We start from the raw sequence: 22,718 nt of genomic DNA, 5'->3' as shown, positions 1-22,718 counted from the left end.
TCTGTTACTGACCTTTCATTATTCTGTAGCAAATTCAAATAATAAAGCATAAGATTGTAATTTTTAATAACATTCCTTGCCCTTTGATGAGTTATGAGCTAAATTTTATGGGTTCAATAAGTCTCCTCAGCTAATGATGCTTGCTTTGTCTACTACAACTCATGTAGGGAAAGTTTTATGTCTTTCTTAGCTCGTTCACCTGAGGATGCACAATATAAACAGCACCCATTAGGTTAGCACAAAGTGCACAGTAGCTGATGACCGAATTTTGCAGATTTTTCTTCACTTCTCTTAGATCCCCAAACTAGCCCTGGCTAGGTTTGGCGAGCATGGCACATGAAGGCAGATAAAGGGACATTGCTCTTATTTGACATGCGTTTTCTCTGTAGCAAAATAGCATCTAGGAAATCACTGGGCCTTTTGGAAATGAGTACTTTTGACGATTTTTTCAATGGTTTGTCTATTTCAGCGGATGCCAGCCTCACTTCTATTCTCCCCCCCACCCCCGCCCCCCTTTTTGGTGGTGTTTTGGGTGTGGATAGGGCCTTTGAGGGAAGTCAATCACTTTTATCATATTTTAAATGTATGCTCTTACAGTCCACACGATTTACATGCATTTAACATTTTAATCATTCCTAGTGGTACACATTCCACGCAGCAAACTCCAGGAAGTATTACATCAGCTTAAAGGAAACACTCTCACAAACTTTCTTTATTGTTAATCCCACTCAAGGATACTTTTCCCATTGATTTTTCACCCGCACCGGGCAGGGGATGAAACCCACAATCCAGGCACCTGCCCTTGACCAGGAGTCAAACCTGAGACCCTTTAGTGTGTGGGGGGCGGGGTGGGGAGGAGGGGGGTGTCAATCAAAGCTCCAACCATTGAGCCACATCGGCCAGGCCTCTCAAATGTTTTACACTTAAATATTTTAGTTTTTGCCAATACACAATGGACACTGTCACTTAAAAGCCATTTGTTGCCCTGGCATCTATGTTTCTCTCTCCCTTCCCTTCTCTCTAAAATCAATGAAATCAATAAAACATATCCTCGGGTGAGAGTTTAAAAAAAGCCTTTTGTTTATGGCTATTAGGCCTAATGATAGAGCTCCTGAAACCTAGAAGCTAGAACCCTGGAAAGTATTACATAGTTCTAAGTTGGGACATTCTGGCCCTGAGGGAATGTTCTAGTACTAAGCACCCTGGCACAGGAATTCTACCCTACCTGCCCCTTAGTATCTCGGTGAGAGTCAGAATTGTTAGGTAGGATTTCCTAACAGATTTGATAAAAAATGTGTGAAGCAGAAAAACAGGTATATTTGAGTTCCTTTAAGCTGATTTGTAATTGTACAAGGCCACTTTTGGATAAGCTAGAAGCATCCTTTAGCTATAAGGGATGATAAACATTTTTATATTAAACTAATCATATGATTTTGCTGTCAAACTAAATAGGCCTCAGTACACAACAGCTTCGCTTATCAAATATACTTCCAAGAAAAGAGACCTAAGCTCATTTAACATGGAATGCAAATCCTAATTTTTGGCAGAAGCCCTCCAATGTCTGTTGTCTCAGATTTACCATCACTAATGTCTGTAATGTACTTAATGGTAGACTCTGCATACTAGTTTTAACTTGAAGGGTTCACCAGGGAGGCAACTGCTTAACACTAAACAGACCATAGGCACATTATTGGAATGAGTGATTGAAAATGCTGATGTGAAATTTTTCCATGCTAAGATCATTGTATATAGGACTACATTTGTTTTATGAGGGAATTCTTAGCTCTTCCCCTACAGACTAGTACTTCACCCTACTCAATCAGATAAGATGAGATGGCCACCTAACATATTTACAAATACATGATATATAATATATAAGGAACTTCACAGAGATAATTTTTTAAATTAAATTTCATCACACATGATTTATAGGCCTTTCTAAAAGTGATTTTAAATACAAACAAAAAACAAAAACAGCCCTGACTGGTGTGGCTGAGTTGGTTGGAGCATCGTCCAATGTACCAGGGGTTGCAGGTTTAATTCCTGGTCAGGGCATATACTCGGTTGCACTTCACTCTTACATGAATTTTTTTTCCTCTCTCTCATCCTCTCCCTTCATCCAGAAAGCCATTTTGTTCATATAAGAACAATGTATGAGAGTTAAGATAAAAGGGAATGTCCCACTTTACATCTTTGCCAGTTGACCACAGTAGAGGCACAATGGATTCAGAACATTTCTTGGATGTATTTAGATGTATGAGATGTGGGTGCCTTCATTTTACTAAAAGGTGGTAAACAACCCTGTTTGTCAAAGCACATGAATCTGTTCAAATACATACCAAATATCTGTATTTAGTGACGTTTAGGTCTTTGCCAGTGAGCAGAACCCCAAGATCGTATTGCTGTATGTCATCTTTAATTAAAGGTTGGCTAAGAGAAACATTCATGGAAGATTGGCTAAAGAATATGTAGTCCAGTTATTCCTTTAAACTTTAACTTTGTTTACTGTATCTTTTTAAACCACAAGTGAGAATAACTGGGCTGTGTCTCAGCTCCTTGCTGACTGGCATTTCATATCACGTAACCTACTCCTGGGCCTACATTGAACATACTAGAAAAGGAAAGTGTTCAAAACATTGTACGCATTGTATGTTTGGTTATTCTTTTAATTGTACTTTTTATATATATACAGTTTTTTATTTTTTAGAGAGAGGGGCGAGAGAGAGAGAGAGGGAGAAGGATAGAGATAGAAACATCAATGTGAGAGAGAAACATCAATCAGCCGCCTCCCACATGTGTCCCAACCAAGGATTGAATCCATAACCTGGGTATGTGCCCTGATTGGGAATTGAACCTGCCACCTTTTGGTGTACGGGATTACACTCCAACCAACTCGGCCACACTGGCCAGGGCCTGAATGAATTTATTCCTCAATTTTATGTGGGATATTTAGGGTTTTCTATATATAGTGATAGATTTACTTCTTTCTTTCCAATTTGGATGCTTTTTATTTCTTGTCTAATGCTGTGGCTAGGGCTTCTAATACTATGCTGAATAAGAATGCTGTCTTGTTCCTCATCTTAGAGAAAAAGCTCTCAGCTTTTTACCACCGAGAATATTAGTTGATTTATCCTATATGGCTTTTATTATGTTAACATATGTTCCCTCTCTACTTTCTTGAGAGTTTTTATCATAAATGAATGTTGGATTTTGTCAAATGCTTTTTCTTAACCTATTAAGATGATCATATATTCTTCATTTTATTTATGTGGTGTATCATGTTGACTGATTTGCAGATATTGAATAAAGCTTGCAACCCAGGAATAAATCCCAGCTGATCATGGTTTCTCATCTTTTAAATATACTGCTGAATTTGGTTTGCTAGTATTTTCTTGAGGATTTTTGCATCACGTTGTTCAGGAATAATTAGTCTATAATTGCTTTTTCTTCAATTTTTTTTTTTATCTTGGTTTGGTATCAAAATAATGCTGGCCTTGTAGAATGAGTTTGGGAGCTCTCCTTCCTCTTCATTGCTGTCTTTTTCTTTAATAAATGGAAAAGGATAGGTGGAATTCACCTATGAAGTGATTTGGTCCTGGACTTTTGTTTGTTGGGAGTTTTGATGACTGATCTAATTTCATTAGCAGTTATTTGTTCAGATTTTATTTCTTCCTGATTCTATCTTGGAAGCTTTTGTTTCTAGTATTTTATCCATTTCTTCTAGGTTGTCAAATTTATTGTTATGTAATTGTTTACGTGTTCTTGTATATTCCTTTGTATTTCTGTGGTGTCCGTTTACACTTCTCTTTCATTTCACATTTTACTTGGATCCTCTTTTTTTTCTTGTTGAATCTGGCTAAAGTTTCATCTATTTTATTTATCTTTCAAAGAAACAGCTTTTAGTTTTATTGCTCTGTTTTTATTTATTTCCTCCCAGATCTTTATTATTTCCTTCCTTCTACCAACTTAGGGGCTTTGCTATTTTTCTGTTTCTTTTTGATATACTTTACATGTTTTGTGTGCTTGTGTCCCTTACTGTACTATTGTAGTGAAACATATTACTGACTTTATTTAATCTTCATACTCGCTTTATAATTGCATGGTCCACTACTTTTACTAAATCTTTGCCTTTATCAGTGAGTTTTTTTTTCATTTGTACATTTCATTTTTAGTTTTGACTTTTCCTCTTAAGGAAGTCTAACATTCCTTATGGTACCATTTTCGTGGTGATGAATTCCATTAGCTTTGGCTTGTTCCGGAAACTTTTGATCTCTCCTTCAATTCTGGATGATAATCTTATTGGATAGAGTATTTTTGGCTGTAAGTTTCTCTTTCATCACTTTGAACATACTGTCCTATTACTTCTGGCCTACAGGGCTTCTGCTGAAAGTCAGCTGGTAAGTGTTACGGGAGAATCGCCTGTACTTACCTAGCTGCTTTGAAGATTCTCTAACTTTGGGAATTTTTATTATGATGTGTCTCGGTTTGGACCTTTTTGGGTTCCTTTTGTGGGAATCTCGGTGCTTCCTGTACTTGATGTCTGTTTCCTTCACCAGGTTAGGGGAGTTTCAGCCATTATTTTTCAATTGGGTTTCTGTCCATTCCTCTTTCTTCTCCTTCTGGGATGCACCTTTGATGTGAATGCTAGTATGCTTGATGTTGTTCTAGAGGTCCCTCACTATCCTCATATTTAATTTTTTTTTTCTGTTCTCATTGAGTGGTTTCCACTACCATATCTGACTTCATCTAATCTGTTGATTCCCTCTAGTGTATTTTTCATGTTATTGTATTCTTCAATTCTGATTGGTTCTTTTCCATATTTCCTATCTTTGTTGAAGTTCTCACTGAGTTAATCTATTCTCTAGAGTTCATTGAGCGTCTTTATAACCATTGTTTTGAACTCTATCTGGAAGATTGCTTGCCTCTCTTTCATTTAGTTTTATTCCTGAGGTTTTGTCTTTGTCTTTCACTTGAAAAATGTATCTCTATCCTCATTTTGGCTGTCTCTCTCTGTTTCTGTGAATTAGGTGAAACAGCAGCCTCTCCAGGCCTTAAAGGAGATTGGGTGTGCCATATTATCTGTGACAGGCTAGCTGCAGTTGGAGCTGCAGTGGGCAAGGGCTGCAAGGAGACCAGGGAGGAGAGACAAACGGGGGCTGCCTTGGCCAGCAGGTTGTAGATGGATTGAGCTTTGGCCACAGGAAATCCCAGGGGCACATCATGTCAGGGCCATGGGGAGTACCAGGTGCAAGCTGTGCCATGGTCGCCTTAGCAAGATGGCTTGAGCTGTTCTTGGGGCATGCTTGGGCCCTGGGCAAGCTGCAGCAGGTGTGTGCTGCAGGGGCTGGTGAGTGGGCCTGGCGCACACGGAGATAACCTTGGCCAGCTGGTTAGAGCACCTGGCTTATGCTCCTGCTCAAGCAACCAAGGTGGAGGGGAAGTGCAACAAATGGCACTTTTTGGTGCCTCTGACAAAGCAGAGTTCCCTCAGTTCCCCTCCTGTTTGGCAGATGCTTTTTGGTTAGTGAATGGCGTTCTTTCTCATGTTGTTTAGGTGCCCTTTAAACCACGTTCTGCTGTGTCCCAGGGTGTGTGAGTCTGTACCCAGGCCCCTCCGTGATCCCTCCCTACTGCAGATCAGTTTGTTTGGGGGCGGGGGGAGGGGAGGTTCACATCTCTCCTACCCATCCCTGTGTGCAGAAGCTGTTCAGTTGGTCCTTAGTTCTTTTTCTGGGGGAACTGCTTTGTCTGTCGATATAGATTTTATATGTTCGTTGGAGGAGATGAGTTCGGAGTCTTCCTATGTCATCATCCTACCTTCTTAGCCCTATGGTTTTAATTCAGAGGCAGCCGGCATGAAGTGTGAATGTTTATTTTTCATTTTCTCCTCAGGCAAATTTATTTGTCAAATCTGATTCTGATTGGATGGATGCCTTATTCTTCCTCCAGAACACTTTTCTCTAGTTCAAGCATGTCACACTCACAGGCAGCAGGCAGCCCACAACGAATATTTTTGCGGTCCAGCCAATACAATGGTGTGAGCAGTTATTTACAATTATGAAAGGAAATAAGTCTCCTGTCAGATCCAGAATTACTGACATTCACCTTGGGTCAGTTTTGAAAGTAATCACTACGAACAAGATTTCCCCCGAAGTAGGAAAGGCAGTAGCAGACAAGAGATGCCAAGTATCAGGAAGAAAACATTAATTTTATCATTGCTCTTGTTCTTTATTTTTTATACTACACTTTTAGAAATAAACCTACGTTTCTATAAAAATTGAAGTGTTTTTTTTTGCGGCCCACATAAACTGTGTTTATTTGGCCTGTGTTAGCCTTTGAGTTTGACATGCCTGCTCTAGTTAATTTTTACTAGGCAGATGATTCCTAAAGGAGGAACAAAACAAAGTGACACTGTTTCTTTGTGCAATACACTTTTATTTTCCTTTTACCTTTGCAGTCATCTTTGAGTAATCTTTGTGTAAACAATAGAATGGAATGATGTTACATTAAATTGTATGCAAATGGCTCTAGAACACCTTAACAATTATGACAAGGCAATTATAAAGAACTTTGTTTTCTTTAGTAATATATATTTGCTTTTTAAAGGACATTAAAGAGCTGCCATATCTAGGGTTAGCAAGGAAAGAGCAAATGGTACCATCCCGGGAGCCCACCTCCCTGAAAGTTTTGATTCCAATTTTGAAAATCCCAAGTTTGCAATTACATTAATTGTAGTCCAGCAGAGGGCTACTTGAGTTGACAGTATTTATTCTTGCAACTTCACCTTTTTAGTCATTGCACAAAACCTTTTCTGTTTTTGTTTGTTTGTTTTACTCCACCTGGGTGTTCTGCAGAATTTCAAGTAAAACTCTGATTCTGGTATTTTCAAGTTTATCACATTTGAGCCAACAAATCCTAACATTTAAGGAGAAGTCAAATCAGAGATGGGTACATAAGTAGCACTCTAACAGAATGGCAACATTTTGTATAGCTTTCTAAATGTTCCAATGAAGCAACACTTACAGATGCCACTGTATGTGGAGGATGTTTTGGCTCTGAGGCTATTCCGGAGTAAAGCAGCCTCAGGCACATTCTTCGTATGAAAGTTTGCAAGGCACCTCCCTCTCCCAGGAGACAATCAGATTGTGGATTGGTTTTTAGGCAAACAAACCAAAAGAATAAGCATCCTAGTTCTTAATTCAGTCAGTTCAAAAATCAGAAGTTATAAATACTCCCAAAGATAGACCTGAAAACTTTTTTTTTGTTTAAATAACAAGAGATTTACTACAAGAAGCATATAATCAAAAACTTTTCTTTTCCTAGCTAAGGTGTGTAATGCATAAATATATGAAAAATAAAATTCACAGTCAGTTTTAAAACTAGAATTCAAGTTTGGCTAATAAATCTTAATTTTATAAGTATATTAATTTCTAAATACAACATAAAAGAGGCAGCATTGTCAGATATACAGTTAAAGTATAACAGAAAGAACAAAAATGAAAGAAGAAAGCTTCTGATAGAAAAAATTCACTTTGTTGCCAATAAATAGGACCACCTGAGTATAGTTCAGATTCTTTTCACTTAAGGGATATCCGAATTAATTGCTAAGAATATTAAATAGCTTTTGGAAAAATGAGCAACAGTCGTGCAGCTGTGGCATTTGCTTGTTCTTACACTGTGGCTTGCTAGAGAATAAAGCAGAACTCGGAGTGTTAAGTTTTAAAAAATTCTTTTTTATCCCATTTCGTCGAAGCCGGCCTCTTCACAATCTTCAGATTTTGCTGGGAACTGGGAGTGAGGGGGTGGGAGGACGTGGGGAGGGAAAGGTTGAGGGGGAGTGTGGTGAGGGAGGCATGACAGATCAGGGCACCTCAAGGAACATATATCAGCTGACACTCAACTGAGCAAACCCGATCAGCTTCACTTCGTCTGGAATCTCAGATCCATCACAGCCGGAAGCCTGAAAATGGAAAACAAAAAAAACCCGACACCTTGAGTGCTGGTTTTTACAGACTTGTTCATGTGATGGCAGAACCAAGAAAAGACATGTTTAATATGGGGCCACGTGTCCCCCCTTCTTCCAGAAGAATCAAACTCCAAAATGACTACTGGGTGCTAAGGGCTGTAAGAAACCCCATGCTATCAAATACGGAAAACGGGAAGGGATGGCGGGATGGAGGACCCAGTTAAAATACCACTGTGCCCAGGCTCTCACCTTTGGAACTGCCAGTGAACCGTCTGACTGACAAGAAACCACATACAAATTTTCAACGACTACAGTGATTTTTAAATATACTTTCAAATTTAGAGCTCGTTAATAATCCTTTTTAAAAAGGTAGTATGAAAATGAGAAGAGATCTGAGTCCTAGGAAGTCACTCAAGGGATAACTTGTTTTTTACCAAAATCATCTCCTCTGTAAAACTGGCCAGAAAAAAAGCAGTGACCATGTAGAGGAATGGTTCTTCATAGATAACTGTTATTTAAGTCCCAGTGAGTTATTTTTACAGGAAAAGGTACCATAATACATCATTTTCCCATAACAGAAAGAATTTTGTTTCTAATAATTTAGGACATACTAATTGCCTAAAATAGGCTCAAATTATAGTGTGCCAAATACTTTTTGATTTTATAAATAATAAGGAACTGGAAGAAAAATAAGGAACTAGAAATAAGCCATTGCCCATCAAACCTCTCACTGGTCCTAATTCATAAGTTATTTCTATTGTCCTTTGCACCTCCCTCTCTTTCACACACACACACACACACACACACACACACACACACACACACACGGCACTCAAATCACCATTGAATATTATGTAAGTACCACCAGTGGAGAGAAAAAAATCTGATGAATGCCTAGAAATGGACAGCAAATTACCAAAGGACCATACAAACCTTTTCTTGCTAAATCATTGTCAAAATAATTAGTTTGCAATGGGGGAAACAGAAAAGCCCTTTCCAAACATCACAATGAGCCTGCTTAGCAATGCTTCCACAAAACAGTACATAAACTCAGCCCTTTGTCAACCCCAGCATTTTCCTTTAACATAAGCAGCTAATTAGAACATATAACTTGAATATTTTAAAATAACAGTCAGTGTGAGTAGTTATGCTTACATAAGAAAATCAGTAGCCTAAAGGGTAGTAGGAACATTAGTTAGCATTTAAGACGTTTACTTTGTGCCTATCCAGTGATTTCTCTGGTTTTACTTGACAGATAAGATATTCAGTAAAGCACAGTTTTCATTGTTTGCATTGCCAGGGGCAGATCAGAAACAGTCCTTCCCTTATCACTTTTAACAAAGTACTACAGGCATAGAAGGCTTTTCAGCTGAGATTTTCTGGTGGGCATTTTTTATACTGATACTGTCATATTCAGTCCCCCCCCCCCCCACCACCACCATCATTTTCTCATTCTACTCTCACTGTTTGCAGTAGCGGGAGAGAAGAAGGGAATGTTTAGGCAGATTTAACAAACAATGTTATTTACTCAACCCACTGAAAGGGGACAGAGAGGGACAGAGACAGTCTGTATAACTGACAAACATCTGAGGACAAATGATGGCTGCAGGTGCCAAAGGTCAGACTGCGGAGTGTGAAGCACATCAGTGCATCTGAAAGCTACATCAGGAATTTGATCATGTGAATAACAGGAGGTTAAGATGATGAGGAAGAAAAACAAAATATCCAGTGTTGGTTAAACCGAATAGAAATAAAAGAAAAATATTAAATCCTTTTTGTGAAGAGTAATGGAATTTACAAGGCGAGTGAGTGAGTGACCAAGCCAGTGGTTACTGAGGGCACAGCTCACAGGGAATCTTCAGGGGGTGCACATCCCACTCCCTGTCTCCAGTGCCTCCTGCAGCTACACTGGCCTGTTCTGCTTCCTGGCAAAAAGGCACAGCCCAGGTCGTTTGGCTCTGCTTCAAGGCACTCAGCCCTTTCTCCATGCTCTACCACACTCATTCTCTTTTAGCCAAAGCTGAGCCTGTATCTCTTACTGTGGCCTGCAAAACACTAATGGGGGCAACATGCAAATGATTCTGAAATCTAGAGAAAAGGAAGCAGAGACCCTCAAACCTTTTGGTCTCAGGATCCCTTTATAGTCTTACTAGAGGCCCAGTGCATGAAATTAGTGCACTGGAGGCGGGGAGGCCCACAGCTAGGCCTGCACCCTCTCATAGTCTGGGACTCCTCGGGGGATGTCCACCTACAGGCTTAAGCCAGCTCCCTGTGGGGATCAGGCCTAAGTCGGCAGTCAGACATCCCTCTTGCAGTCTGAGACCCCTTGCTCATTACCTCCCGCCTGCTCGCTGCTCCTTACGGCTCAGCTTGCTGCTGCTTAGCGTTGTCACAGAGGTGGGAGAGGCTCCCGCCACCACAGCTGCTCTCGCCAACTGTGAGCCCGGCTTGTGGCTGAGCGGTGCTCCCTCTGTGGGAGTGCACTGACCACCAGGGGGTAGCTCCTGTGTTGAGCGTCTGCCCCTGGTGATCAGTGCGCATCATAGCAACCGGTCATTCTGGTCATTCCGCCACAATGGTTGCTTAGGCTTTCATTATATAGATACTAAATTTTTCTGTTTTAATTTTTATTTTAAACATTTAAATGTAGGTTATATTCATTATACTGCCTTAAAAATTAAAACAAATTTCTAAAATATTCATTTACTAATTCATTAAACATAAAATATACCCATTTCAAGCTAATATAAATTACAGTTTATACCAAAAACAAAAGAAATTTGAGAAGATTGGCATTGCTTTATATTTTGCAAATCTTTTAAATGTCTTGCTTAATAGAAGATGGCTGGATTCCCATACCTGCTTCTGCATTCAATCTATTGTTTATTGTCCCTGAATAGTGTATAAAGATAATCCAGGCTCTCAACAATTTGTAGTTGAAAAAGGGAAGAATATTTTAATAGCCTTTCTAGACACTTTGCGGATATTGTTTATTAGAATACCAAAACTGGCCAAGTGATAGTTTCTTAATGCTTAGTTATAATGTGGAATCTGAAACCATAGCATTGAACTTTCTAAACGCTGCTACACTGAAATCCATTGGTCACCCTTGCACTTTGAATGGTTCTTTAAGAAAATTTCCATTATAGTTGACATAAGATATTATATTAGTTTCAGGTGTACAACATAGTGATTAGACATTTATATAACTTACAAAGTGGTGACTTCAATAAATGTAGTACCACTCTGACACCACTCACAGTTATAAAATATAATTGACTATATTCCCTTCCCTGTGACTGTTTTTATAACTGGCATTTTTATAAATGTCAATTTGTACTTAATCCTGTTACCTTTCTCAATTACCTGTCCTGCTCCCCAAAACCTGGCAACCATCAATTTATTCCATGTCTATGACTTTGTTTCTGTTTTGTTGGCTTTTGTTTTTATAGATTACTCACATAAATGAAATCAAATGGTATTTGTCTTTCTTAGTCTAACTTCATACACTTAGCATAATACCTTTTATGTCCATTCACGTTGTTATAAATGGCAAGATTTCACTGTTGTATTTTTTTATGGCCAGGTAATATTCCACTGTCTATATGTCCACTCTTCATCCATTCCACCACCAATGAGCACTTCAGTTATTTCTATATGTCAGCTATTGTACATAAGCTGCAAATTATCTTTTAGAATTAGTGATTAGGATTTCTTGGGATAAATACCCAGATGTGAGATTGCTGGGTCATATGGTAGTTCTATGGTTATTTTTCTGAGGAATCTCCTCCCTACTGTTTTCCAAAAAGGCTGCACCAATATGCAATTCCATCAACAGTGCACTATAAGGTTTCCTTCTCTCGACATCTTTGCCAATTCTTGTTTGTTGATTTATTGATGATAGCCATTCTGACAGGTGTGAGGTGATATCTCAGTATGGTTTTGATTTGCATTTCCAGATGATAAATGATGTGGATGAGAAATGGTGTTGAACATCTTTTCATATGTCACCCAATAAACATATCCTCTGCCCATTTTGAAAGCAGCTTCTTTGTTTTCTTAGTGTTAAGCTGTATAAGTTACTTATATATTTTTGACATTACTGACTTATGGAATGTATTATTGGTGAATATTTTCTCCATTCAGCAGATTGTCTTTTTGTTGATGGTTACCTTCAGTGTGCAAAAACCCTTGCCCTAGGAGACATATAGATGTCAAAAAGTTTACTGCCTATGTTTTCTTCTAGGAGTTTTATGGTTTTGAGTCTTACATTGAAATCTTTAACCCATTTTAAGATTATTTTTGTATATGGTGTAAGAAAGTGATCCAGTTTCATTCTTTTGAATGTATCTGTCCAGCTTTCCCAACACCATTTACTGTCATTTCCACATTGTATATTCTTGCCTCCTTTGTCATAGATTAATTGACCACATAGGGTAGGTTTATTTCTTGGCTCTCTATTCTGCTCCATTGATCTGTGTGTCTGTTTTTATGCTAGGACCGCCTTGTAGAATAGTTTTAAATCAGATAGCATACCTCCAACTTTGTTTTTCTTGCATAATACTGCTTTGACTAGCTGGAGACTTTTGTGGTTCCATAGAAGTTTTAATATTATTTGTTCTAGTTGTGTGAAACACACCATTGGGATTTTGATAGGGACTGCACTAAACCTGAAGTTGCTTTGAGTAGTATGGACATTTTGATGATGTAAATTCTTCCTATCCACAGCATGGTATATACTTCCATTTATTTGTATCTTACTCAATTTCATTCTTCAATGTCTTAGTTTTTTGAGTATAGGTCTTTTACCTCGCTTAAATTTATTCCTAGGTATTGTGTTTGACACAATTGTAAATGGGACTGCCTTTTTAATATCTCTTTCTGATATTTTGTTAATGCATAAAATTGCAACTAATTTCTGAATATTTATTTTATATACTGCTACTTGACCTGATTTATTTATTACTTCTAATAGTTTGTTGGTGGAATCTTTAGGATTTTCAAGTTATAGTATAACTTCTTTCATTTCTGATTTTATTTGTACCCTCCCTCTTTTCTCTTGATGAATCTGGCTAAATAAAGGTCTATCAATTTTGTTGGTCTCTAGTTCCTTTACTTCCATTCCGATCTTTATTCTTTCCTTCCACTCACTTAGACTGTTTGTCCGTTCTTCTTTTTCTAGTTCCTTATAGGTTGAAGGGTATATTGAGATTTTTCTTGTTTCAACTGTGTACCATAAATTTAGGGTCATTGTGTTTTCATTTATCTCAAGGTATCTTTTAATTTCTTCCTTGATATTACTGTTAACCCATTCATTATTTAATAGCGTGTTATTTAGCCTTACTGTATTTTTCAGTTTCCTAATAGTCACTGATTTCTAGTTTTATAGCATTGTTATAGGAGAAGAATCAATTTTTAAAAATGTATTGAGACTTGTTTTGTGGCCTAACATGAGGTCTATATTTAAGTGCATTAGAAAACGTTTCATGTGCACTTATAACTGATACTTTTTTAAGTCCATAGACTCTAAGGCCACTATCTCCTTGTTGATTTTCTGTCTGGATGATCTATCCATTGATGTCAATGAGATGCTAAAGATACCTACTATGGCTGTCAATCTCTCCTTTGTCCATCAATGTTTGCTTTATATATTTAGGTGCTCCTATGTTGGGTACATAAATGTACCCAAGTTATATCCTCTTGATGGATTGATCCCTTTTTCATGAAATGTCCTTCTTTCTCTCTTGTTACAGCCTTTGTTTTAAAGTCTGTGTTGTCAGTCTGATATAAATACTGCTACTCCAGCTTTTTTCCCCCCTTTATATTTGCATGAAATATCTTTTCCATCCCTTTACTTAGAGTCTGTGTATCTTTCAATCTCTTGTAAGCAGAATATTTATGGGTCTTCTTTTTAATCCATTGAGCCACCCTATGTCTTTTGTTGGAGCATTTAGTCCATTTAAAGCAGCGGTTCTCAACCTGTGGGTCGCGACCCCTTTGGGGGTCGAATGACCCTTTCACAGGGGTCACCTAAGACCATCGTAAAACACATATATAATTACATATTGTTTCTGTGATTAAGCACTATGCTTTAATTATGTTCAATTTGTAACAATGAAATTGGGGGTCACCACAACATAAGGAACTGTATTAAAGGGTCGCGGCGTTAGGAAGTTTGAGAACCACTGATTTAAAGTAATTATTGATGGGTATGCTTATTACCATTTCAATAATGTTCTCATTATTTATGTAGTTATCTATTTCTTTCTTATGCTTTTGCCAATTAACTACTTTCTATGGTATGTTTGAATTCCCTTAACTTTATTTCCTGTATATCTCTTGCAGTTATCATGTGCTTCTTATATACCAAGCCATGTTTATAACAGTCCATTTTAAGTGGATGATCACTTAAATCTGAACACTTTCTAAAATCACTATAATTTTACTTAACCCCACCATGTCAATGTTTTGGTCATTACTTCTGTCATCTCTATTTTGCTTGTTAGTTAACTTCAGATATTTTATTTTTCATTTCATGGTTTCTATCGCTGTTGAAATTCTGAGTTCATGTATTCTTCCCCTACGTTCACTGAGAATCCTTATAGCCAGTGTTTTGAACTCTATATCTGGTAGATTGCTTGTTTCCATTTCATTCTTTTTTTTTCTGGAGATTTGTCCTAGTCTGTCATTTGGGACATGTTTGTCTCCTCATTCTGGCTGATTCCCTACATCTCCTGGTCTTGGCAGAGCGGCCCTAAGTGGTAGGGACCTAGGGTTGCAGTCTCCTTGGCCACCTGAGTTGAGTCTTCCAGGAGTGTCCTAAGTCTGGGTTTTATGTGCCCAACTGTTGTAGCTGAGCCTTGACTGCTGTTAGCGCTGATCCTCAGGATGATTGGCTGTGAGGGCTGGCCGTGACTACAGAGGACACGCTATTGTGCAGGTGCTTACGTGCCAGCCAAGTCCACCCTTTGGATTTGTTTGTGGAGCTGGTTGGGAGGTGCTCTGGTGTAGGCCCCCTGGTGGGAGCTACTGAGTGATTTGCCATTGGTTGCCACTTGTGCTGGACTTAAAGGCGCTTGGAAGAGGCTATGCTGGGAACTAAGGCTGGCTGCCACCAGTGCTGCGCATGGGGGCCACTTGTGCCAGGCTTGTGTCTGCTTAGTATTAGGCACACCGAGGCCAGTCACTGCTCGTTTGGGATCTGTAGACCTTTGGGAGATCTTGGAAAGTTCACAATGTGAGCCAAGGTTTGCTGCTTGTGTGGAAAAGCCACTGGAAGGCTTGGGCCTGACACCTGAGTTGGGTGGGGCCTCAGGGAGTTACCAGTGCAGAGGGGAAGAGTGTTGGCCAGCTTAATGGAGAGCTCAGATTTGGTGCATGCCTGCCGGCTGGGTGGGGAAAAGAGCTCAACAAAGGAGCAATGATGCCTGCCAGTGCTTCTGGCCACTGGCACTTTTTGAGCTGTGTTTGCAAGTCCATGTGCAGGCTCTTCAAAAGGAACTCCAGCAGCCCTCTGTTTCACTCAGATGCAACCCTCACTGGTTTTCACAGCCAGATGTTATGGGGACCCCCTTCCTGGCACTAGTGCCCCACTGGGACCCCTCCTCCTCAGGAGGGATCCGCTCAGAGAAGATATCCCTTCTGATTCTCTACTGCCACATGTGGGTGTAGTTACCTGCTGGTTCTGTGTATCAGTCCCTCCTACCAGTCTTCTTTATATCCTTAGTTATAGAATTTCTGTTCAGTGCGTCTTCATATGGTTGGTTCTCATCAATTTTCTACAATATTGATGTGGTCGTGGGAGGAGGCAAGCACAGCGTTTACCTACTCTGCTATCTTGCAAGGAAGTCTGAATGGATCTTCTTACCATGCATCATGTTACACAGATTTTCCAGTGTTGACATATTTCACACCATATCACCCATCTCATCAGAAAAGTCCCTAAGTATTGGGGGGCTGTCACATATGAGTGGCAGATACAAGTTTCCCCAAATCCTATTTGCGTTCAAAAGCTAAAATTTATTATTAACAATAAAACTGTCAGTCATTCTCGGTGAATTTCCAGGCTTACTTGGTTCGTTTTGGAAAAAAATGTCTGCCACATCCCTTGTCTGAATAACCATAGTTTGTCAGTTATTCTTTCAAGAAAAAAAAAATGGGTGGTTCAGCTCACAACTCAAACAGTCTCACAAGTGCTTTTCCTGGGCACAACCACTGTCCTTCAGGAACTGAAGTGCTTCCCATTTCATCACACACAACATTAAAAACATGTGTCCTCGAGTAGACAGTTTTAATAAAATCTGTTTCTTGCCGTATTGGGAAAATTCTTAAATGACACTAGCTTTTTTTGAATTTAAGTTTTTAACAGTGACTGAGTGTGCGCACGCCTGTGAATAACAGGATGGCTATGGTACAGCTGGAGGTTCCTGCCTTGATTCATGCTGACATTAGCAGTTTTACCCACCAGGGCTTTTCCACCAATGTCAACACAATGGAAAAGGCAAGTAACGTCTTAGTATTGTAATGAGAGTTTTCACACCCAGTATACTCTAAAAAGGGTCTCAAGGAACCCCAGAATCCCAAGGCCCACATTTTGTGAACCTCAGCTTCAAAGGGAAATGTATCCAGGATCAGGAACCCAGCATGGCAGTACAGAGATGCCTGCGCTCACTCAAGTGTCTGCACTCCTGACGCTCCCCACCTCCTCACCCCTCCTGCCAGACCAGCAGGTGTGGCCTGTGGAGGAGCTGGATCCGCCAGTGTCACCCACAAGGATCCCTTCACCCCAAACCTGGGTGCACGTTGGAACTAGCTGGAGAGCTTGAAAACATACTAATTCCCGTGTCCACCCCAGAGGTTTGATTGGTCTGGGGGATACGGCCTGGGCACTGGGATATTTGAGCTCCCAGGTGATTCAAAGGTTTGGTACAGTTTGCAAACCACTGTTCTACCCTAGTGAACCAAGTTTCCTTTAAAGCAGTGGTTCTCAAGCTTTAGCCTAGATCAGAACCACCTGGACAGATTGTTAAAACACAGTTCCCCATGCCCCATCCCCCAGAAATTCTAATTCTTCAGGCCTGAGATGGACCCTAGGATTTGCATTTTTATCAAGTTTCCAGGTGGAGCTGGCACTACCAGCCTTGGGACCACACTTGGAGAATCACTGAGAGCCGCTCCATGGATCTCCCTGAACCGACAGTTTCCCAGCTTTATGTTGTTCTTTGAAAAATGTTACATTAGTCAGGTAGCCTCCAAAGATAAGGCCCTTTTATTGTTAATTACCAAATTACTCATTAAATTTGCTATCTGCAATGCATGTTATTCAACTTCAGTAACTAAAATATATAATGCTCATGTATATGTGTACTAGTTGGGTGCAAATTACATGTACTTACAATCTGTATTCTTACTTCAGATTTGCACTAATGCAATTTCAAAGCTTCCACATGAAAGCAGCAAGACTCATTTGCTTTAAAAATTGCCAGGTCACAAATTTAAAAATGACATTTATGGAGCCTTGTCTTAAAACAACAACAAAATAGTACAGAAATGTCAAACCTGAAACAAATTATATTTGAGCTGAAATGCCCTCTATGCCTGAACCACTTTGTTAAAAGTGCTTTTTAAAAAAGGTTTCTGATCTGCCTGTCCTTGGCCGTGTTGACAATGGAAATCACACCTCACTTATCTGTCCAGTGAAGCTAAAGATCTGAAGCTAAGATTGGGCAGAGAAAAACATAATAGCACTTCTTTATGTAACCAGTGTCCTTTCACCTTATGCCATTGTTTTTCTCATACAAGCAGACAGACAAGATAAGAACAGACATCTTTTCAAACTTGAGCCAAATGATTCCAATAGTGTGGGAATGGGGAGAGGAGAGAGACCAGAGGAGGGGCCTACACATGGAATGCTTCTCAGCTCCACACTGGAAGCACCAGGGGGTGTTTTCGAAATTCCCAGGCTGCACCAAGAGCAATTAAATTAGTTTATCTGGAGTAAGACCCAGGCAATAGTAATTTTTTAAAGTGTCCCCGTCACCCCGAATGAAACCTTTGTCTAGCAACGTCAAGACCACAGTACCAAGATACTACAGTTCTTTAGACAAATTCAGGTCCCTAGCGGTCTCCTTCAGAAAGCAAAGAAAGCTCTGAGATGAAAATGACAAGCAGGTGACAGATAAAAGTGCTACAAGTAGCAGTGGCTTATGAGGAAAAATACTTATGAAATACTTTGATCTCTCATTCTTCAATAAAATAACCAATTTGAATCTCTGTGGCTTTAACCAAGATGCCAGTGTCCTATGAAGATTAGGCCGAAGTTTTTCTAAGTGAAATTTGTACTCTGATATATTTTAATTATTATCAGGACTCTGCTGTGCCAGCCACCATGCTAGGCACTGGGGGATCCAAGACAGAAATCTCTATCCACCCAAAGTCTCTAGATTTATTAGAGATATAAATTAGAGTCTATAAAATGTCAGTACAATATAATCCTTGTGGAGGAGAATATAGGAGCACCTAAACCAGGACTGGAAATCAGAGAAAGTCAAAATTAGGCAGAAAATTGGTACATGTCTAGGCCCTGAAGAAGTTGGGGAAGAAGTTATGTTAATAGAGGGAAAAGTACATACAATGGGCTAACAGATGAAAGCAGCAGGGAACAGGGGGACAGAGAAAGAGAATAAATGCATGGGGGCTGGTCAAATTAAGAAAGGCAACCAGGGAGGGCTTCCTCAGCCATGTTCAGGGGACTGACTTTTAGACGAGGACAGCGAAGAACCAAGTGGAGCAGGCGATTGTGGAAGAGTTACTCCGGCTACCGCCTCAGTGTGGTAAGCAGAGCTAGGGGCTGGCGAGGTGTAGGCAGGAGGGTCAGTTTTCGAAGATAAGAGGATTCCAAGACAGAATCAAGAGAGAGAATCCAGGAAAGTAAAACTGATTAAAGTAGGACACGAGAGGGACTTTCACATTCCCCTTCCGTTCACAGACACTCTAGCAGCCGTTATATGAAACCTACAGTTGTAGGCAAGAGGCAGGGTTGCTCTCCCTGTTTTATAGGTAAACGGGTTGAGAGACGGGGGAATAAGCCAGCATGAGGGTTTTAGTCTCTCGTCTCTCTATTTACATGTTCAAACAGGGAAATGTTCTGGAGGTGGTATAAAAATGAATACAAAAATGTTAATATTGCTTGAAATGCTGGGCACAGGGTGCCATTTTCTCATCAATATGTATTTTCATGTAAATGAAAGTGGTTTACAAAGATGTAGGTGAATTAGAAACGTAAGAGGTGACAGAGGAGTCCTAAGCAAGAAGGTGAAATTTTCAATTTGTTAATTTATCACTCTATGTCTGAATAAAATGGTTTTTTAAAATTATCGCAGCAAAACAAATTTCATCAGATAAATTCTGTGCTGATCTTTGATCACACATAGCCTACCTATCCGAAACTAGATGAGAAGCAAGACCAGAAAGCTAGTTAGCACCAGGCAAACATTTACTGTAACTAATAATCACTTAGCATTTTTGGCCATGCACCGTTTCTATTAGATTTGAGAAGAAATAAAAGAAACAGATCATCAATACATGTTGTATACAGCGAAGTGTTGATTATCTACTAGACCTTAAATTGCTTGCAGCATTCTGACTGGCCCTTAATACAATTAACTTATAGTTTACAACTGGGTACTTAATGGGAGGCTTGTTAAAACTTTCAAGAAATAGTCACTTTTGTCTATTTGGACTTCTCTCCCACCCTCGTTTGGTTTCACAATGACCCCAAAATGCTCAGTATTCTGTATCTCTGTGGCCACCCCCATTATTCTATTAAAAATCCACTTGTGCAGAAAAACTGCTGGAGTATCTCCTGTGAGAAACTGTTACTGCGATTCGCAATGTGGAGCTAAGATGTTGTCTTTGTTCACTAGCCTTCAGAGAACTGTTCTACAATTGCTTCCAATTACCTAAACCATTTCTATAATAATCAGCCTCATTTCAAGTTAGAACCATTTAGCTTCAGGAATGCTTTAGTAAAAGTTTTAGCAAACAGTACATTAAGTGACTCATTTTAAAAATCCTAAATTAATTGTATCAAGGGACAGTCAGAATGCTGCAAGCAATTTAAGGTCTACCAACACTTTGGTGTGTACAATATGAAACTAATATAATATTGTATGTCAATTGTGATTGGAAAAAAAAACACACACTCTCTTTAAGAAACAAATTACTGAAAATGATGAAATACATCATCCAAATAATAAATGTTTTAAACCTGAAAAAAAAAAGGTGCTTGAATTCAGTTTAATTTTGTTCTATATGGTCAAGTAGGCATAAAAACTGGAAGCAAAATGGCATGGTGTTCAAGATTCTCAAGTGGCCACTCTTCATTAAAGAGGTAATGGTAAAAGGACAAGCTATGCTGACGGAAGAGGAAATTTCTGGTCATGATCAGAAAATGTTCCCAAATGTCGAACAGGCAAATGATGGATGCAAAAAATGGATCCCGAAAGGAAGCATCAGCAGCACTAAAATTACAGAGCAGGGTATGAAACGCTATTATTATTCCTGATGGCACCTCATGGCAGCAGATTTACCTTCTTTCCATAACTTTCCACTTACCAACTTAAATGTCAAGGTTTTTAAAGCTTTGGGGTCATCTACAATCTTCTGTAAATTAGCAGCCACTGAAAAATACAAACATGGAGAAAAGTGTTCAAATTATTTCCCGTAACATTGGATTTTCACATCAATGATTCAGAAATTTTGACTAATGATGCAATTAGCTGCAAAATTATTTTTCACAGACATTGTGAAATCCATATAAATGGCCAAATTACTCTCATGTATTTCCTACACCAACTTATATCTTCGGTACATCAGAATTAATAATGTGCAGTTGATTTAGAATTAACTGTACACTGACCTCACTTTCAGAAAATAAACTGAGAAATGACTTTCTCATGGAAAGTAGAAATGACAGACCTGTTTCCACCACTTGGTTTTTCTCATCACCGATTACTATGCAATGTCGGAGCCAGGAGAGGGCAGCGCAGAACACAGAGGAGACAACACCGTTTCTTTGGAAATAACAGGTCAGCACATTTGAACTCCTGTCCTATAAATTCACTCAAATTTCTGCGCCCATGTTTATCAAAGCCACAAAATGCAGTGGATAGGTAACCTGTATGACTCGGGCATATGTTTTAATGTTTTCGGAGCACAGTGATCTGTCAGGCCAGTGAAGGGCCACCTTGAACACTTCCCAGGTCGTGTGAACAGGGTGGAGCACTTGAGGCTGTCATTTTGAAGCTCCATAGTGAAGATATGTTTCCACCATTAGCTGGATTCATCAGAGACCTGCCCCATTCTCCATGGTGTCATGATATATTTGATGCTCTAGTGGAGTCAGCCCTTCCTGCTGGCTTAGGGTACAGTTTATGAACAATAATACCAAAGGTAATGATGACAGAGATTTAATGCCTTTCTCTCTCCATACCCAAACTTAACATGTAAAGTACTGAAAGTCGGGTGAGGGCTGTTGGTTAGGAAGGGAGCGGTTACTATCCAAGAAATTAGGGAAGAGTTTTTTCATTATCAAAATTATCTGCTGCTTCACTAATTAGGTATCTGAAAAGTTATCGGAATATTTTAAGATAAAACCATTTAAGATACATAATAAATGTATGACTATTTTGAGAAAAGTGTTTCAAGTACAATGCTTACAAGTAGAAAGAAATCTTCAAATTATATTTTTCACCGAGGTTAACTGAAAACCTAGATACATAGATTTTATGCAAATGAGTTTATTTCATTTAATCCAGGGGTGGGCAACCGTTTTTCTGCTAAGCCATTTGGGTATTTATAACATCATTCGTGGACCATACAAAATTATTGACTTAAGAATTAGCCTGCTATATTTGGTCAAACATTTAATTAACTCACCCCTAATGCCTTGGCAGGGCCAGACCAAATGATTTCGTTGGCCTTATTATGGCCTGTGGGCCGAACGTTCCCCACCCCTGTTTTAATCTATCAGCTGCAAAGGGGGAAAACTGAAAATTATATACAGTAGTCCCCCCTTATCCACAGGGGATATGTTCCAAGACCCCAGTGGATGCCTAAAACTGTGGATAGTACAGACCCTATATAGTCTATGTTTTTCCCTATATATACATACATATATACCTTTTCACTTAAAGGAAGCACTTTACAGTTTCTGTTTCGCATATCTGAATTGCCAGCATCACTATTCTTGCACTTTGGGGCCATTATTAAGCAAAATAAGGGTTATCTGAACAAAAGCACTGCGATACTGCCACAGTCACTATGACAACCAGGATGGCCACTAAATGACTAACAGGCAGAGAACGTATATAGAGTGGAGGACCTGGACAGGATTCACATCTGGGTCAGATCAGCGCTGTACGGTGTGAAATTTTATACTCCTCAGAATAGAGTGCAATTTAAAATGTAACTATTTATTTATTTCTGGAATCGTCCATTGAATATTTTCAGACCGTGGTTGACCATGGGTAACTGAAACTGCAGAAAGCAAAACCAGGGAGAAGGGGGACTACTGTACTCAACATGGCCTATTTCTCTTTTTGAACCGTCATGACAAGCATCCTTTTATCTCCCTCTGGCCCTCCTAACACTTCCATTCGGAGAGATCTGCAAAGTTTCATTTATGGTAAAAACCCCGCTCATCTTTCTCTCCTCTTTCTTTTGTCCACACACACAAGCTCACACACACATC

General features: G+C 39.3%; 1 protein-coding gene across 1 annotated transcript in view; it reads right to left on the bottom strand.

Moving 5' to 3' along the window:
- Positions 1–6,414: 6,414 nt before the first annotated feature.
- The window catches only part of STK39 (serine/threonine kinase 39), a 271,030-nt gene continuing 254,726 nt past the window's right edge, over positions 6,415–22,718 (bottom strand). Inside the window, exons 17-18 of the mRNA XM_036319707.1 lie at positions 20,582–20,646; positions 6,415–7,960 (exon numbers count right to left, since the gene is read on the bottom strand). Of these exons, the coding sequence (XP_036175600.1) occupies positions 7,886–7,960; positions 20,582–20,646 (140 nt within the window). The 3' untranslated portion in view covers positions 6,415–7,885. The remainder of the gene's footprint in view (positions 7,961–20,581; positions 20,647–22,718) is intronic.

Source organism: Myotis myotis, unplaced genomic scaffold, assembly GCF_014108235.1.
Source record: "Myotis myotis isolate mMyoMyo1 unplaced genomic scaffold, mMyoMyo1.p scaffold_m19_p_8, whole genome shotgun sequence".
Classification (NCBI taxonomy): Eukaryota; Metazoa; Chordata; class Mammalia; order Chiroptera; family Vespertilionidae; genus Myotis; species Myotis myotis.
The sequence above is the reverse complement of the archived record's forward strand: the minus strand, read 5'-3'. Positions and strand labels throughout refer to the sequence as shown.